At 38.0% G+C, this 16,797-nt stretch overlaps 1 protein-coding gene across 1 annotated transcript in view; it reads right to left on the minus strand.

Moving 5' to 3' along the window:
- CABCOCO1 (ciliary associated calcium binding coiled-coil 1) overlaps positions 1-16,797 on the minus strand; it is a gene marked incomplete at its 3' end in the record, with an annotated part of 116,080 nt that overhangs the window by 75,080 nt on the left and 24,203 nt on the right. The window contains exon 3 of the mRNA XM_084244682.1: positions 13,772-13,844. Coding sequence (XP_084100808.1) covers positions 13,772-13,844 — 73 coding nt within the window. The remainder of the gene's footprint in view (positions 1-13,771; positions 13,845-16,797) is intronic.

Consider the following 16,797-nt stretch of genomic DNA (forward strand, 5'->3'; position numbering starts at 1 on the left):
ACATTCAATTACATGCAATTGACATTCACTGTTTTAGAGGGGTCTGAATTTTCTATATTTGCTGCTTATTTTGGGTTATGTAAGGCTGCCAAAATATGACGACAGGCAAGATAACCACTGATGTGTATTTATCATTCTCTTTAAATATCTAAGTATTTATAATAATCAGGTTCTGCCACAGTACAACTTGTGGAAACAGGGCCTCCCCCAACAACTACACAGGCTATGTAATGCACAACTTCATTAATCACACAGACTGTGATGTGAAAGATGACCTTTGACCCCTGGGGTTGCGCAAAGGGATTTATGTGATAATGTCCATGCTATACACTGAACTTCTGAAACATACTATAGGTTTGTTGGCTTAAACAGCTAGAAGTATAATTATATACCTATCTATTACATTTTGTAAGTTAAGGAAACTACTAAAGCAGATTTAATCATTACAAGGTTATTTTACATTCAAACACAAATATGTATTATATATCTATCTATTTATATAGATAGATATAGACATACATATCTATCTATCTATGTGTATATATAAAATAATCTTTGGAAGTACAAATGATCCAAGATTTGATGTGTTGTCACTTTGGTGAAATTAAACTGAATAAATATTTTTAAAATGTGCTATGTATACATAATTCATGATATCAATTTTATTTTCTTAGGGAAAATTTGGGATGTTATAACACACCAGATTTTTACTCTATAAATGACTTTTCAGCTAAACCTAGTTAAACTTAAAATTTAAATATGGTAGCAACACACTTGCAAAGTATTTAATTTTATGGACTAAGAGTTCACCTATTTTTTTCTGTTTTGTCTTTCATTTTGTAAATACCCAGATGATGTCTCTCTGTTGATATATTGGGATGGAAACATGGTTATATGGCTGCACTTAATTTATAAAATATGCTTCAACAATACATGGGAATTAACTAGGTGCAATTTTATGATTATATAAGTAATATGAAGACACATTGTAAAAGATTAACATAAATTTGAAATACACAGAATAAAATGTCCCTCTTCAGATCCTATCTAACTCTTATTTCCACTTCACTGCCCAAAGCTACGTTGATGGCTAGTATAAATCTTTTTAGTTCCTCTACCGTCACTTAAATAAACATATATATCTATACTTTCATGTTCATCTGTATTTAAAAATAATGGAAACACTATTCACATTTTCTTCTATACCTTTCTCATTAAAATGTTTTAGAAATCATAACATAATCATACATTGGGACCTACTACATTTCTTCTAAAGACCAGATTTTTTTTTTTTTGAAGGAAACATTGGTTTACAATACTGTATATAACTCAGAGGTACAAATCACACCTCTCCAGATGTATATTACTGTATTTACCACCAAGGCACCCACAGTCCTCACCATAGATCTATGGGTTCTCTCCATATCCTGCTCTCCACACTCCTCTTGGTCCTTTTGGAAGCTTCATTTCTATAGTCAGATACACAGAGTTTGTTTTTGGTCTGTTTCTGTCTGACCTTTCATTTTGTTTCTGTATATTACACACATTAAATGAAAGCATCTTGTATTTGTCGTTCTCATTTTGACTTTTTTTTTCTGGCATTATACATCTAGTTCCATCCATGTTATTGACATAGCAAAAGTTCATCTTTTTTTACAGCTAAGTAGTATTCCATTGTGTATGTATACATATATTTCTAATCCACTCCTCTGTCCTTGGACACTTAGGTTATTTCTAAAACTTAACTACTGGAAAGAGTGCTGCAATGAATATAAGAGTTCATACATCCCTTTGAATTGGTACTTTTGCTTTCTTCAGGTAGATACTGAGGAGTGGGAGTACTTTGTTGTATGACTGATCTACTTTTAATAATCTGAGAAACCTCCATACTGTTTTTGATAAGGACTGAACTAGTCCACATTCCCACCAACAGTGTACAAGTGTTCCTTTTTCTTCACATCCTCACCAACACTTGTTATTGGTCTTCTTGATATAAGCCATTCTCACAGGTATGAGATGGCATATCATTGTGGTTTTGATTTGCAATTTCCCCGATGATAAGTGATGATGAGCATTTTTTCCTGTGCCTTTTAACCATCTGTATGTCTTTTTTGGAAGTGCCTATTTAGCTTTTCTGCCTTTTTTTTTTAAATTTGGTTATTTGTTTTCTTTTTAAGTTGTATGAGTTCTTTGTAGATCTTGACTATCAGCCTCTTGTCAGATGTATGGTGTGCAGATATTTTCTCACATTCAGTATAGTGTATTTGCTTTTTTGTAGAAGTTCATTAGTTTGATGTAGTTCTAATTGTTTATATTCTTTTTCTCCCCCTTGCTGTTGGAGAGGAATTCACAAAGAATTCTCTGAAGCCCATGTTATGTGTTTTGACTATGTTCTCTTGTATGCATTTTATGGTTATAGGTCTTACATCCATGTCTTTTATCCATTTTGAATTAATTTTTCTCTAACATGTGAGATATGGGTCTAGTTACAGCCTTTTGCCAGTGGCTGTCAAGTTTTCTTAATACCATTTTTAAAAACTTTTTTTATTTTTTAAAGATTTATTTATTTATACAAGCACTGGGTATAGTTAGAAGTGCAGGAGGGTGAGAGAATTCACCAGAGCCAGAGCAGAGAGCAGAACAGGCAGACTGACGAAGTACACTGCTGAGGGGAGCAGTGGGTGGCAGGAGAGGTCTGCGTGCCATGTGGGACCCTCGCCTGGTGGCTGGGGATGGAACTGGTGCTTTGCTTCGCAACCCAGCACTCAACCGCTGTGCCACCGGGGAGGCCCAATTCTTAATACCATTTTTTGAAGAAACTTTCCTTTTTCCACTGTATGTTTTGACTCATGGGATTTTTTTTTTTTTAAAGATTTATTTATACAATCACTGGGTACAGTCAGAAGTGCGGGAGGGTGAGAGAATTCACCAGAGCCAGGGCAGGGAGCAGAGCAGGCAGAAGGACCAAAGTACACTGCTGAGGGGAGCAGTGGGCGGCAGGAGAGGTCTGCGCGCCATGTGGGACCCTCCTCCAGAGGCCGGGGAGCAGCCGGGGATCGAACCGGCGCTACACAGAGGCTGCAGGCAGCTTCGTAACCCAGCGCTCAACCGCTGCGCCACCGGAAAGGCCCTTGACTCATGGGATTTTGGAAGGAAGAGGAGTTGTACATGTGTGTCCACTCTTAAAAAATATCGCTCTTCCTTTCGCAAAAGTTCTTTTGGCTTCCTTTTGGAGATTTTTTTCATTCTCTGACACCTATTCAATATGGCCTACTTGGGTCTTCTAATAACATTACTTCACTCCTCTGATGACAGTGATTAATTAAGAGTGGATACCTGATACAGCAAGGTCAGTAATGTTAACACTGGGAGGAAGAATGTCTCTTCTGAAGCTGCTAAATTGGAGCTGCCAGTGTCATGTGTCCTACCAGGGAGAGGAAGCCTGTCTGCTATATAAAACAATGTGACCAACAGAGAGAATCAGAGAAAAAACAAATAAAAAGCTAGGAGGTATGAGAGATTGTCTCACTTGTACATACATAATAACTTTAACCTCAGTCCAGCTCACCACTTGTGTTTTTCAGTTAATGATCAAGTGATATACCACTGTCTTTTTTTCCTATTGATTAGATTATTTTCAGTGGATTTCCATCCACAAAAAATTATAACACTCTTGTTAACTTTCCCAAAATTTAAGTTTCCTTTTAGATTTCACTAATTCCTGAAAGCCCTCATAAGCCATTAATTTACAGGTCTTCTATGCATTCCTAAAATATCTTAACAGTTTTGACCCGATATTGATTGCAAACATTCATTTATTCATCTCTCTCCTCATTAGATACTTCAAATGAAGTCAGACAGATAAGAATTGTTAACATCAAGAATTGTTACTTGTCATTGTGTATCACTGGGATTTAGTACAAGGCCTAGAACATAATAAGAACTGGATAATACATGTTGAGTAAATGAACACATAACTTTTTATCATCTTGTACTTGTAAAATTCTGGCAGTGTAGACCTGGCAAGAACCATGACTTAAGATATCTGCTATGTCTCTTCATCATTGCCAGTATCCACTAATGTTCTTAGTGTGTGATTATGAAATATTTTCTGTAGTTTTTACATAACAAAAGCAAAGAAACAGCAGTTTTCGGGTTTCTGGGTGGCACCTTAGGCAAAGGAAAATACATATCTTCTAAAGAAATTCTGGTCCTCGGGGCCTCCTTGGTGGCGCAAGGAGTTAAGGCACAGCGCTATGAAGCTATCTGCAGCCTCTGCAGCATAAGTGCAATCCCCAGCCAGGGAGCTACCCACATGGAGCAGCAGACCTCTCTTGTCTCGCCTACTGAGCCCCTCAGCAGTGTATTTCAGTCAGTCTGCCTGTTCTGTTCCCCACTCTGTATCTGGTGAATCCTCTCATCCCCCCACACCTCTGGCCTGTACCCCAGTTCTTGCATGCATATATAAATAAATCTTTGGAAAAAAAAAAAGAAATTTTGATCCTCTTGCAATTCTATATGAAAGTGTCTGTGTCCAAACTGCATTGTTAAAAGAATAGATTTGGAGCACTCTCACTTGGGTGATGAAAGGCGGTCCTCATATCCTTAAATAAAGCAAGTAATCTTACATCTAGTCAGATGGCTACAAATGCGTTTTCTGTTCCACTCTATCATTCTTCTAATTCACGGTTTACTGCTTTTTTTTAACATAAATGATCTACGAACCACTGAATGAACTAATAAGTAAACGTATTAGAAATAGTTCTGTATTAAAAAACTCACATCAATCATAATTATTTACTGAAAATAAGCCTCTATGATCAAGCATAAAGAAAATTTCTTGAAAGAGATGAGTAAAATAATTAGAAACAATTGCTAATGTCAAAAATGAATTTTCCATTTCCTTTAAACTAAAACCCAAGAAAAGGGTATAATTTATTTATGTTCTCCATTAATAATTAAAGCTACCATTTAACAAATTTTCTTAGAGGGTATGTATGTGTTATGTTCTATTACTGTATCCAAATTAAGAAAGAAACAAAATTTCATTAGCATTATTTAAATTGACTGCTTGCCTGAGAGTGAGATTTTGAGCATTTGTGCAGTTGTTGTGGGGCGCCTGTTTGAGGACAGAGTGCTAAGGTCAGCATGAATAATCGCATTAGTGGAGCAAGTCCCTATCTCCTCCAGGAAATTCTATTAATAAAAGAACAGATATTTGGACCAAGGGTTATTAGATACTTCCAAATGCCATAAAATATTGTAGTATAATACCTGCTTTGGTCAATCCTTTAAAATTTCATGGGTGGTCTAATTCTTGGGGACCCAATATCTTTTCCTTAAGGATTTTTTTCATAGTTGGGGTCAGCTCCAGGGAAAATACAAAAGACAATGGAAAATAAAAAGGCCAATCCCTGTCTACTTTCTCCTTCAATCATTCCATAAGCATAAATGTCGGGCCTCCCCGGTGGCGCAGCGGTTGAGCGCTGGGTTGCGAAGCTGCCCGCGGCCTCAGTGGCGCCGGTTCGATCCCCGGCTGCTCCCCGGCCACCAGAGGAGGGTCCCACATGGCGCGCAGACCTCTCCTGCCGCCCGCTGCTCCCCTCAGCAGTGTGCTTCAGTCCTTCTGCCTGCTCTGCTCCCTGCTCTGGCTCTGGTGAATTCTCTCACCCTCCCGCGCTTCTGACTGTACCCAGTGCATGTATAAACAAAAACAAACAAACAAACAAATAAATAAATCATGCCTCTATAAAAAAAAAAGCATAGGAGTGGGCGGAGCAACATGGCGGCGAGGAGACGCTGCGAGTAAGATCTCCCATTAAAAAAAGTTAATAGGGAGGAAAAGCGGCAGGTCCCAGTGAGAACTGGGACACGGAAGATAAACGGACGACTCCAGCAAACTGCCCGAAGAAGAAACTTGCCATAAAAGAGGACGAGAAGGGAGGGAAGCGCAGAACCCTGCTCCCCTCCCCCGCCCACAGAGGCGGCACTCTCCGACCGGCAGAGAGGAGGGAAACAACAAACCAAAACGGCCAACAAGAAAAACGGAGGCAGCAAGCGGGACTGTGAGTGGAAAGGAACTATTTCAGCCACCACACCCCGTGAACGGGAGCTGAGGCGAACCCTGCAGGATCCGCCCCGGAGGTGAGCTCCAGGCGCCATTAAAGAGAGCCCCGCCCCCCAGGAGGAGACCAGCACCAGCACACAGCCCCAGCCGCCCGGTAAGCTTGCGCGGAAAGTGGCGCGGATCCGGACCAGATCGCAGCTGCCCAGGTCCCCGCGCCTGCAACCTAGGCTTGCGGGGAGACGGCGGAGGCCCTCCCTGAGTGAGCAGGAACAAGGCGCCCAGGCAGGGGAGCGGGATTCAAAAGGCGCCATTCCCGCGCCACTGATCTGGGCTACAGCCCGCGTCCTGGAACTGAGGGCTTTGGAACTGAGACCCGGGGCACGAAATTAGGGGCGTGGGTTCCCCACGACGGTGGGGCACAAGGCAGACACAGCACCCCAAAGCCATTGAGGTGTACCCTACCATCCCCGCTCTGCTCCCTGTCCCACGGGGTGGAAAATCAGCTCCCCAAGGGCTCTAGGAGAGATCTCTGGCGCCACCTAGCGACTTGACCCCAGCACAGGCTACTGAAGGAGCTAGTGGCCAGCTGGGGAGTTAGCCCACACCGGGCTCCTTCCGAACAAGTGGTCTGAGCCCACAGGGAGAGCGAGTACCCACAGCTGGGGCAGACCAGGCGCGCAGAAGAGTGTGCCTGAGACCAGACGCGCAGGGAGTGTGCCCCACATCACCATTTTAGAACAGGGACATTTCTTCAGTAAAGACTACCTGCAGACGGCTTCCTCAGGAGCCAGAGGTGAGCGGGGGAAGTTCGCCCACGCCAGACCCCCTCTGGCCTGCAGTCCAAGCCCAGAGGGGAGCAGGAACCCACCGCCGGGGCAGACCAGGCGCACAGGGGAGTGTGTCCCCACATTGGCATTTTAGAACAGGGACCTTTCTCCAGTAAAGGCTGCTTGAAACTGACAGATGACTCCTGGAAGAACCAGAGGGGAACAGAGAAGCCCACCCAAGATGCCGGCCAGTCCCAACAACACAGTGTCCCAACGCATACGGCAAATTAGAAAACAGACAGTAGGGAGGAGAAGAACCACACGCAACCTAGCAACTCTCCAGAGAAAAAGCACACCACAAAAAGAAAGCCAGCCCCCAGATTGCAACGACAATAACTTGGAAGAATTTCTGAGCCTTCCAGAAAGAGAATTTAAAATTGCCGTGATTAAAAAACTGACAGAAGTCATAAAGGAAAACAATGATAAGGGAAAAATAATCAACGATCAGAAGAATGCAATTGAGTCCCTAGAGAGGGAAAACAATGGTCAGAAGAAAGAAATTGAGTCCCTAAAGAGGGAAGTAAAAGAAATGCAGGAGATCAAAGAATTAATGGAAGAACTAAAGAATTCTGGGAAAAGCAATGAAAGCAGAATAGATGAAATGGAAGAACGAATAAGTAATCTTGAAGACACAGAAATAAAAAGAACCAAAACAGAAAAGGAAAGAGAAGTACGAAGGAAAAAGAACGAAGAAAGACTTCGGGAACTATCTGACTCCATGAGGAAAGGAAATATAAAAGTTATAGGAATACCAGAAGGAGAGGAGAGAGATGTAGGAACAGAGAAAATATTCAAAGAGATAATTGAAGAGAACTTCCCAAATGTGAAGAAGGAGCTGAAAATTGATATACAAGAAGCAAGAAGAACACCAAACTTCCATGACGAAAGGAAAAATACAGCAAGACACATAATAGTAAAGCTCCCAAGAATCCAGGATAAGGAAAAAATAATGAAGCTGGCAAGAGGGAAGAAACAGATAACATTCAAAGGAAAACCAATCAGGCTGACATCAGACTTCTCCGAAGAAACACTACGGGCAAGGAGAGAGTGGAGGGACATAGTCAACAGACTCCAAGAAAACAGATGCCAACCAAGAATACTCTATCCCGCAAAGCTCTTCTTCCTCTTTGAAGAAAGAATATGGACCTTCCCAGACAAACAGAAACTCCGGAATTTCATTGCAACTAAGCCCCCACTCCAAAAAATACTACAAGGAGTCCTAAAGCCAGAACCTCAGAGGGACGAATAACAATGAAAGAAGGCCAAAAAAAAAAAAGTTATTAAAAGAATAAATAAATAAAATCAAAGGAAAGACAAACACAATGGCAAATACAGATGTTAACATATCAATATTAACTCTAAATGTAAATGGACTAAACTCTTCAATAAAAAGACACAGAGTTGCAGCCTGGATTAAGAAACAAAACCCAACCTTTTGCTGTCTCCAGGAAACACATTTAGCTACAAAAGATAAAAATAGGCTCAAAGTTAAAGGATGGAAAACAATCCTACAAGCAAATGGACCAAAAAAGAAAGCAGGAACAGCTATACTTATTTCAGATAAAACAGATTTCAAACTCAAAAAGATAAAAAGAGACCCCAATGGTCACTACATTATGATCAAGGGGACAATACTTCAAGAAGAAATAACACTCATTAACATATACTCACCAAACGAAGGAGCACCAAAATATATCAGACAACTGTTGTCCTCTCTGAAAACAGACATCAGAGAAAACACATACGTAGTGGGAGACTTCAACACACCACTATCAACAATGGATAGATCAACAAGACAAAAAATAAGTAAAGAAACCAAAGCTCTAAATAAGGACCTAGAGCAATTAGGCTTAACAGACATCTATAGAACACTAAACCCCAAAAAAACGGAGTACACATTTTTCTCAAGCGCACACGGATCATTCTCCAGGATCGATCACATACTGGGGCACAAGACAAACATCAACAGATACACCAAGATTGAAATCCTATCAACCATCTTTTCTGACCATGAAGGCATCAAACTAGAAATAAACCATAAAAAGAAGGCAAGGAACTTTCCTACCTCATGGAGATTAAAAACCACACTACTGGAAGACCATTGGACTAATGAGGAGATCAAAGAAGAAATTAAAAATTTTTTTGAATTGAACGACAAGGAGGACACTAATATCCTAAATGTATGGGATGCAGCAAAAGCAGTAATAAGAGGAAAATATATAGCAATAGAAGCTCACATCAAGAAACAAGAAAGAACGCAAAGAAACAACCTCATCTTGAAGCTCAAATATCTAGAAAAAGAACAACAAAAAATCCCCAAAACCAGTAGAAGAAAAGAAATAATAAAAACCAAAGCAGAAATAAATGAAATTGAAACTAAAAAAACAATCCAAAAGATCAATGAAACCAAGAGCTGGTTTTTTGAAAAAATCAATAAAATAGACAAACCCCTAGCCAGGCTCACAAAGGAAAAAAGGGAGAAAGCACAAATAAACAGGAACATCAATGAAAGAGGAGAAATCACAACGGACACAGCAGAAATCAAAAGAATAATCAGTAACTACTATGAACAGTTATATGGAAACAAGTTTAACAATCTAGAGGAGATGGACAAATTCCTACAACTCTACAATCACCCAAAGCTAGATGAAGAAGAAATAGAACACCTAAACAGACCAATTACAATTAGCGAAATTGAAATGGTAATCAAAAACCTCCCCAAAAACAAAAGCCCAGGACCTGATGGATTTACAAATGAATTCTACCAAACATTCAGAGACGAATTAGTGCCTATCCTTCACAAACTCTTCCAAAAAATTGAGAAGGACGGGACAATACCAAACACGTTTTATGAAGCCAACATTACACTAATACCAAAACCGAACAAGGACAACACACAAAAGGAAAACTACAGGCCAATCTCCCTAATGAACACTGATGCAAAAATCCTCAATAAAATTTTAGCTATCAGAATCCAACAATGTATCCATAAGATAATTCACCACGACCAAGTTGGATTCATTCCAGGGGCACAAGGATGGTTTAACATCCGAAAATCAATCAACGTTATCCAACACATCAACAAAAAGAAATATAAAAACCATATGATAATATCAATAGATGCTGAGAAAGCTTTCGACAAAGTGCAACACCCATTCATGATAAAAGCCCTTGAAATTCTGGGGATACAAGGAACATACCTCAACATCATAAAGGCCATCTATGACAAGCCAACAGCCAGTATCATTCTCAATGGTGAAAAGCTGAAAGCAATTCCATTAAGATCTGGAACAAGACAAGGATGTCCACTCTCACCATTGCTTTTCAATATAATACTGGAAGTCCTAGCCAGGGCAATAAGACAAGAGAAAGACATCCAAGGAATCCAAATAGGAAAAGAAGAAGTCAAACTGTCACTATTTGCAGACGATATGATATTATACATAGAGAACCCCAAAAACTCCACAGAAAAGCTAATTCAACTCATCAATCAGTTCAGTAAAGTGGCAGGATACAAAATCAACACGCAAAAGTCAGTAGCCTTCCTATACACAAACAATAAATCTGAAGAAGAAGAAATCAAAAAGACCATCCCTTTTGTTATTGAAACAAAAAAAATCAAATATTTGGGAATAAATCTAACAAAAGAGGTAAAGGACCTATACAAAGAAAACTATAAAACACTGTTAAAAGAAATAGAAGAAGACACAAAGAAATGGAGAGACATCCCCTGCTCATGGATTGGAAGAATAAACATTATTAAAAAGGCCATCCTACCAAAAGCAATCTACAGATTCAATGCTATTCCAATCAAAATTTCAATGTCATTCTTCAAAGAAATAGAACGATTATTGATGAAATTCATATGGAATCACCAAAAACCCCGAATAGCCAAAGCTCTCCTGAAAAAAAAAGAGGGGAATGGAGGCATCAGACTCCCAGACTTCAAACTATACTACAAAGCCATAATCATCAAAACTGCATGGTATTGGAACAAGAACAGACATACAGACCAATGGAATCGAATAGAAAATCCAGAAATAAACCCACAGATTTATGGTCAACTAATCTTTGACAAAGGAGCAAAGAATATGCATTGGAGCAAAGAAAGTTTGTTCAATAAATGGTGCTGGGAAAACTGGGTCGCTACATGCAAAAGAATGAAGCTTGACCACCACCTCACACCATACACAAAAATCAACTCAAAATGGATTAAAGAACTAGACATAAGACCTGAAACCATAAAATATATAGAAGGAAATATAGGCGAAACACTACGTGATTTGCACATCAAAGACATCTTTACAGACACATCACCCAAAGCAGTGATAGTGAAGGCAAAGATAAACAGCTGGGACTACATCAAATTAAAGAGCTTTTGCACAGCAAAAGAGACAATAACAAAAACAAAGAGAAACCCCACCAACTGGGAGAACATTTTTGCACCCAACACTAATGATAAAGGATTGATCACAAAAATCTGCAAAGAGCTGATGAGACTCAACAACAACAAAGAAAATAATCCAGTCAAGAAATGGGCAGAAGAGCTTAAAAGAAACTTCTCTGAAGAGGAAATGCAAATGGCCAACAGGCATATGAAAAAATGTTCAACATCACTTGTCATCAGGGAAATGCAAATCAAAACTACCATGAGATACCATCTTACACCAGTGAGAATGGCACATATTAAAAAAACTAGCAACAACAAATGTTGGCGAGGGTGTGGAGAAAAAGGAACTCTTCTGCACTGTTGGTGGGAGTGCAAACTGGTCCAACCACTGTGGAAAGCTGTATGGAGATTTCTGGACCTACTAAACATAGAGCTTCCATATGATCCAGCAATTCCACTCCTAGGTATTTACCCAAAGGACACAGAAACATCAATTCCAAAGAACACCTGCACCCCTATGTTTATAGCAGCACTGTTTACAATAGCTAAGCTTTGGAAACAACCCAAATGCCCAAAAATAGATGACTGGATCAAGAAGATGTGGTACATATATACCATGGAATATTACTCAGCATTCAAAAAAAAAAGATAAACACATGCAATTTGCAGCAACATGGATGGCGCTGGAAGGGATCATGCTCAGCGAAATAAGCCAGAAAGAAAAAGAAAAATACCGGATGGTCTCACTCATAGCAGGAATCTAGAAAACTTAAATAAGGGACCAGGAAAATGAATAACTATAAGAAAGTGAAAATCAAAATCAACAAAAAACTATGAACCAGAGACACTTTTAGGGGGGCGGGGGTGGGAGGGGAGGGATTGGGGTCAGAATGGGGGGGCTGCAATTGTATGGGGAATATAACAATAAAATTTATTAAAAAAAAAAAAAAGAAAATCTGATTGAAAATAGATTCTAGATCAAAAAAAAAAAAAAGCATAAATGTCACCTAAATTTTATATCTCACAAAAGAGAAGAAAGGCACAATTGTGCAATTAACGAAGGAAAAGGGAATCCTTTATGATTTTTTCTCTTGATGATTCTAAATATCTGCTCATGCTGCTATTGAAACCACTTTCATTTCCCAAAGTTTTACTGAAGACATGAGATAGGGTTCTACTCCAAATTGATTATTATTGCAACACTGTCACACTGTATGATATAATTCTGAAATGGAAACATTTTCAGGGAAACTGTTAAGGGACACCTAATTTAAGCTACAGTATAAGGCAATTACAAAGGGGAAATTAAAAGGAAAGTCAAAAATAAAAAAGGGTTACTTGTTTTCCTTCAAATCACTTTTAAAAGGCTGTCATTAGAATAATTACCAAATGGGAGATGAGTAATGATGACTGAGATGTTTATGAAGAAAGCAATTTATATACTCCAGAATAATAACAGTCTGGAAGACAGAAGAGTTGACCATTCTATCTGTTCTTACTATTAAGAAAATTCTAAAGATAAAGAAAATATCCCTTATTCACTGTTTATTTCTGACCACAGCCGCACCTATTCCTGATACTTCTAAGTATAGTCTTCTAAAATAATTAAGAGCCTAAAGAACACTTTTAATGGAATCTTTAGCCTCCATAAGATGTTCTTTTACTCAGGATTCATATCTAGTAATTACAACTAGATGATTAGACGTGAGGCTGTTCATAGGTGTCTTTGGGTTGGTCATTTATTGAAGAATTAATATTACAAGTGCTGTCACTGAGAATTAATATTATAAGCACTCCTGTACATTTTACTGAGTGACTACTATATCCTGTATTGCTGTATATGTTGTGGGAGAAAACCAGCACATGATCCTTGCCTTCAAGGACATTACTTTTGGATTGTATTAATAATATCAATCCACAGGAAACAAATAGAAAACCATATAATACAGTTCCTACATGTGTGCTTATTGGTGGGGTAAGGTAGCTAATATTCAGCCGAAAGAAATCAAGTGGAATAAAATAATAGAATATGATTAAAGAGTTTGCCTAAAATCTTCTTAGATATGCAATACAATTAAGGAAGGTTTGCTTCACTGAGGAAGTGGGAATTGAATTAGACTTTAAACAATGAGTAGACTGGAAATGTGAAATTTGAACAGATTTAACTGAATTAATTTAATTCATCTCACTATTTCTGATTTTATTTATATGAAGACATACATACCCTATCCAATTGAGCTTTGTCAAATAATCCATAAATACATAAAGTATATGTGATTAACAATGCTTTTAATGCCAAGAGACAGCTTATTTTCTTAATCCAAAGCTCACTTTATGTAATTATTCTTTTTGCAAACTAGTAGTTGGTTATATTAACACTTGACTAATCTTGACAAGAAGTTGCTTTAAGCAGCTAAAGATCCAGATGCTGATCAGCATGCATTAAGTGATTCAGCTTAATTGGTTCCATCTAGATAAATTACTTACCTCAGTTCCTATCACAATTTCTTCCCTGGAAGAATAGAACAGGAACTCATATAGCTTGTAGTGTTGAAATAAACTGAAATACAAAATAAATATGCAACTTAGATAAATTCACTTCAGGGGAAAAAAGGAACTATGTAAAAGTATTTATAAAAGGAAAGTCATTTATGTTGACCAAGCTAAAGACATTAAATATTAACAACAGAGTTAGTCACCTCCTTTATTAAAAAATAAATTGTCCAGGAAGTGGTACAAAATTAAAGTCTTAGTTTTTGAGATCTTGACAATGTAATACAGTACCTAAAACAATATCTGTAAATTAATCTGCAATAAGTGGGTAGTTTTTAGATAAGGGAACAATCAGATTATATTTTGAATTTTCTTGTTTTTAGACTAAATAATACACTGCCCCCAAATAACACTAAACTTCACATTATTTTTCATGTTTTGCTCCAAATTGAAGTCAATTTCCTCTGGCATGAATGGCATTGAGTTATGTAACCTACTTCCATAGCAATTACTTCTCACATTCTCAAACTGTTTCAAGATTAAATTAATCTGATAACACCTGAAAAATGATGCAACATGAACTGAAATCCATTAGAAGATGCTTGATTTCCTTGTAGAATATTCAATCACACATCAAAGGGAAATGAGTTTAAGAAGGCTACTTTCTTTAGTTTCTACCCTAAAGGCTAAATGGTCAGTGTATAAAAACTATAAAGAGACAGAGGATACGTTTCTTAAAACAAATGTTTCTTGTCAGTTTGAAAATCAGCAATGTATTATTGAGAGCTTAAAATTTACCGAAGGGCTGACTTCTAATATCCTGTTTGTGATAATATTTGAATTTTTCTAATTCTCTTCCTGCTGGTTGGAAAATTAATAGACTCATAATACAGCAAAATGCCTAAGAACAAAAAATTGTCTTAGTGGTTTCTCTTTCACTCTGGTGATTTTTGCTATTTAAGAAAATTGATTTTAATATAACTGAGAAATTAACATTTGCAAAATGTAGCTACAGAGCATGTATAATAATGGCTTCTCCTGAACGCTGTAATGGATCAAAGTTTCAATTCATTTGAAATCAATGAAGAAATCCTCAGGCAGCTGGGTCTCTCTGAGTTATATTAGCAGTTGATCTCACTCCTAACACAATTCATTAAAACGTGATGGCTGTGCAGACTCAGTCATGGTATTTATTTCTGGAAAAAAAACCCTTGTACATTCAAATTAGTCATCAACATTCAGAAAACTAGCTTAACTTTTGACATTATTTTGATTTGTTGGCTGGAAAATACATCAAGATTAGTGAAGTCTGATGATTCAATGAAGTAAAATAAATTCAGACTCTCCCTCCCTTAATACTGGTTACCTAGAGAAAGCTTTAAGGTTAAAAATATTACACTGGCAATAACTGATGTGAGTGGAGACATTAAAGACTGTATTTTGGAAATAGCTTGACTTTCCCTCAGTGAAGGAGTGTAAAATTTTCCTTTCTCCATCTTCATCACACAAAGAAGTTAATTCATAAATCTTCCTTCCTGAAATTTCATACTTTTTCAGCTTTATTCTCTTCATTGTATCCAGGAGTGAGAGTATCCCATGGCAGATGGTAAATGCACTTTCTTACAATGAAAATAATGCATAATTTGGCTGTAATGGTCAGAAATGCAAGACTGGGGCAAGGTCAGGACTAGAGTGAAGCAGACCTGGGGAGGGAGGTGTCTAACAAGGCACTTACTCAGAGGCAGGACAAGTCAACCCCACTGCTTCACTCTGGCCCCCATCTTGGTTGGGGTTTCTAATTTTACTAGGGAACTATGAAATGACCTCTCATGGGAACAAAGTGACATTAGCTATAGGAATACATTTTCCTCTCTTTTTATTTAGCCTTCTGGCTGACTAAAGCTCCTAGACTATTTTGTCAAACATTGTTTTTTAGTTCTAAATCAAAGGGTGAATACTAAGAATGGAAATGAATTTAGACATCTGGCCTCATGTCAAACAGTGTGATATTCTGTTGTGTATAGGGCATGTTATTTTTCTTACATCAAGTATTTATTTGTCTGTGTATGCTGCATTCCCAGGAGATAGGTAGGAACTTCTGCTAATGACAGAAGAATATTTGGACCAGATATATATCTAAATGATGTCATAATAAAAAGCTGCAGTAGTATTTATATTTGCATACAGTATACCACACATACACATGTATATTATTACATCAGTAGATAAGTCAGTGCTTAACAGTAGTTTGAGAGGGACTCATGACAATATATAATTTAGACTATATTAAGAGTATCAAATGAAATTTCAATTTTATTGTCAGTTAAATTTCATGTGCTACGGGTCATGTTCTAAAAAGTGTTCTCTCTAAATTGACTAGAGCTTTCACCGGTTGAGTAAACTTAATATCAGTTAAATTGAAACAGTCTTATACTTTTGATAATTGAGTTAGCTTCATATTTATAAAACTTCTTTGTAGTCATTAAAATGAAAAGTGTTATATGATTTAATTGCCATTAAACTTACATTTGTGGACCTATGAGGCATTTTGAACAGGTGTTGCAGAAAAGCACATTTTTCTTTATACAATTTCAGTATCAGTTCCAGATATCCCACTAACTGATATTTTCTGTAACCAGGACATTTAAATATGCATAATTTCTTTAAAATCACAATATGACGATTGAACAGTATCAGAAATAGTTCTGATTTACTTTATTTGACTTGTCTCTCAAGTAAGAGGGGTGAGAGAGAAAAGTCATATTAAGGATCATTGGTATGTGAAGTTACAGTGGTTAGGTGCTGAAGCTAACTAACACTGACATTTCCTCCTCACTTAACCATTTTCTGAAATGAAAGGTCAAAAAATAAATTGATGGGACCTCCCCGGTGGTGCACCGGTTGAGCCGCTGGGTTGCAAAGCTGCCTGCAGCCTCTGCAGCGACGGTTCGATCCCCGGCCACTGGGTGAGGGTCCCACATGGCACGCAGACCTCTCCTGCTGCCCACTGCTCCCCTCAG

Source organism: Talpa europaea (genome assembly GCF_964194135.1).
Source record: "Talpa europaea genome assembly, chromosome: 10".
In the NCBI taxonomy this organism is placed as follows: Eukaryota; Metazoa; Chordata; class Mammalia; order Eulipotyphla; family Talpidae; genus Talpa; species Talpa europaea.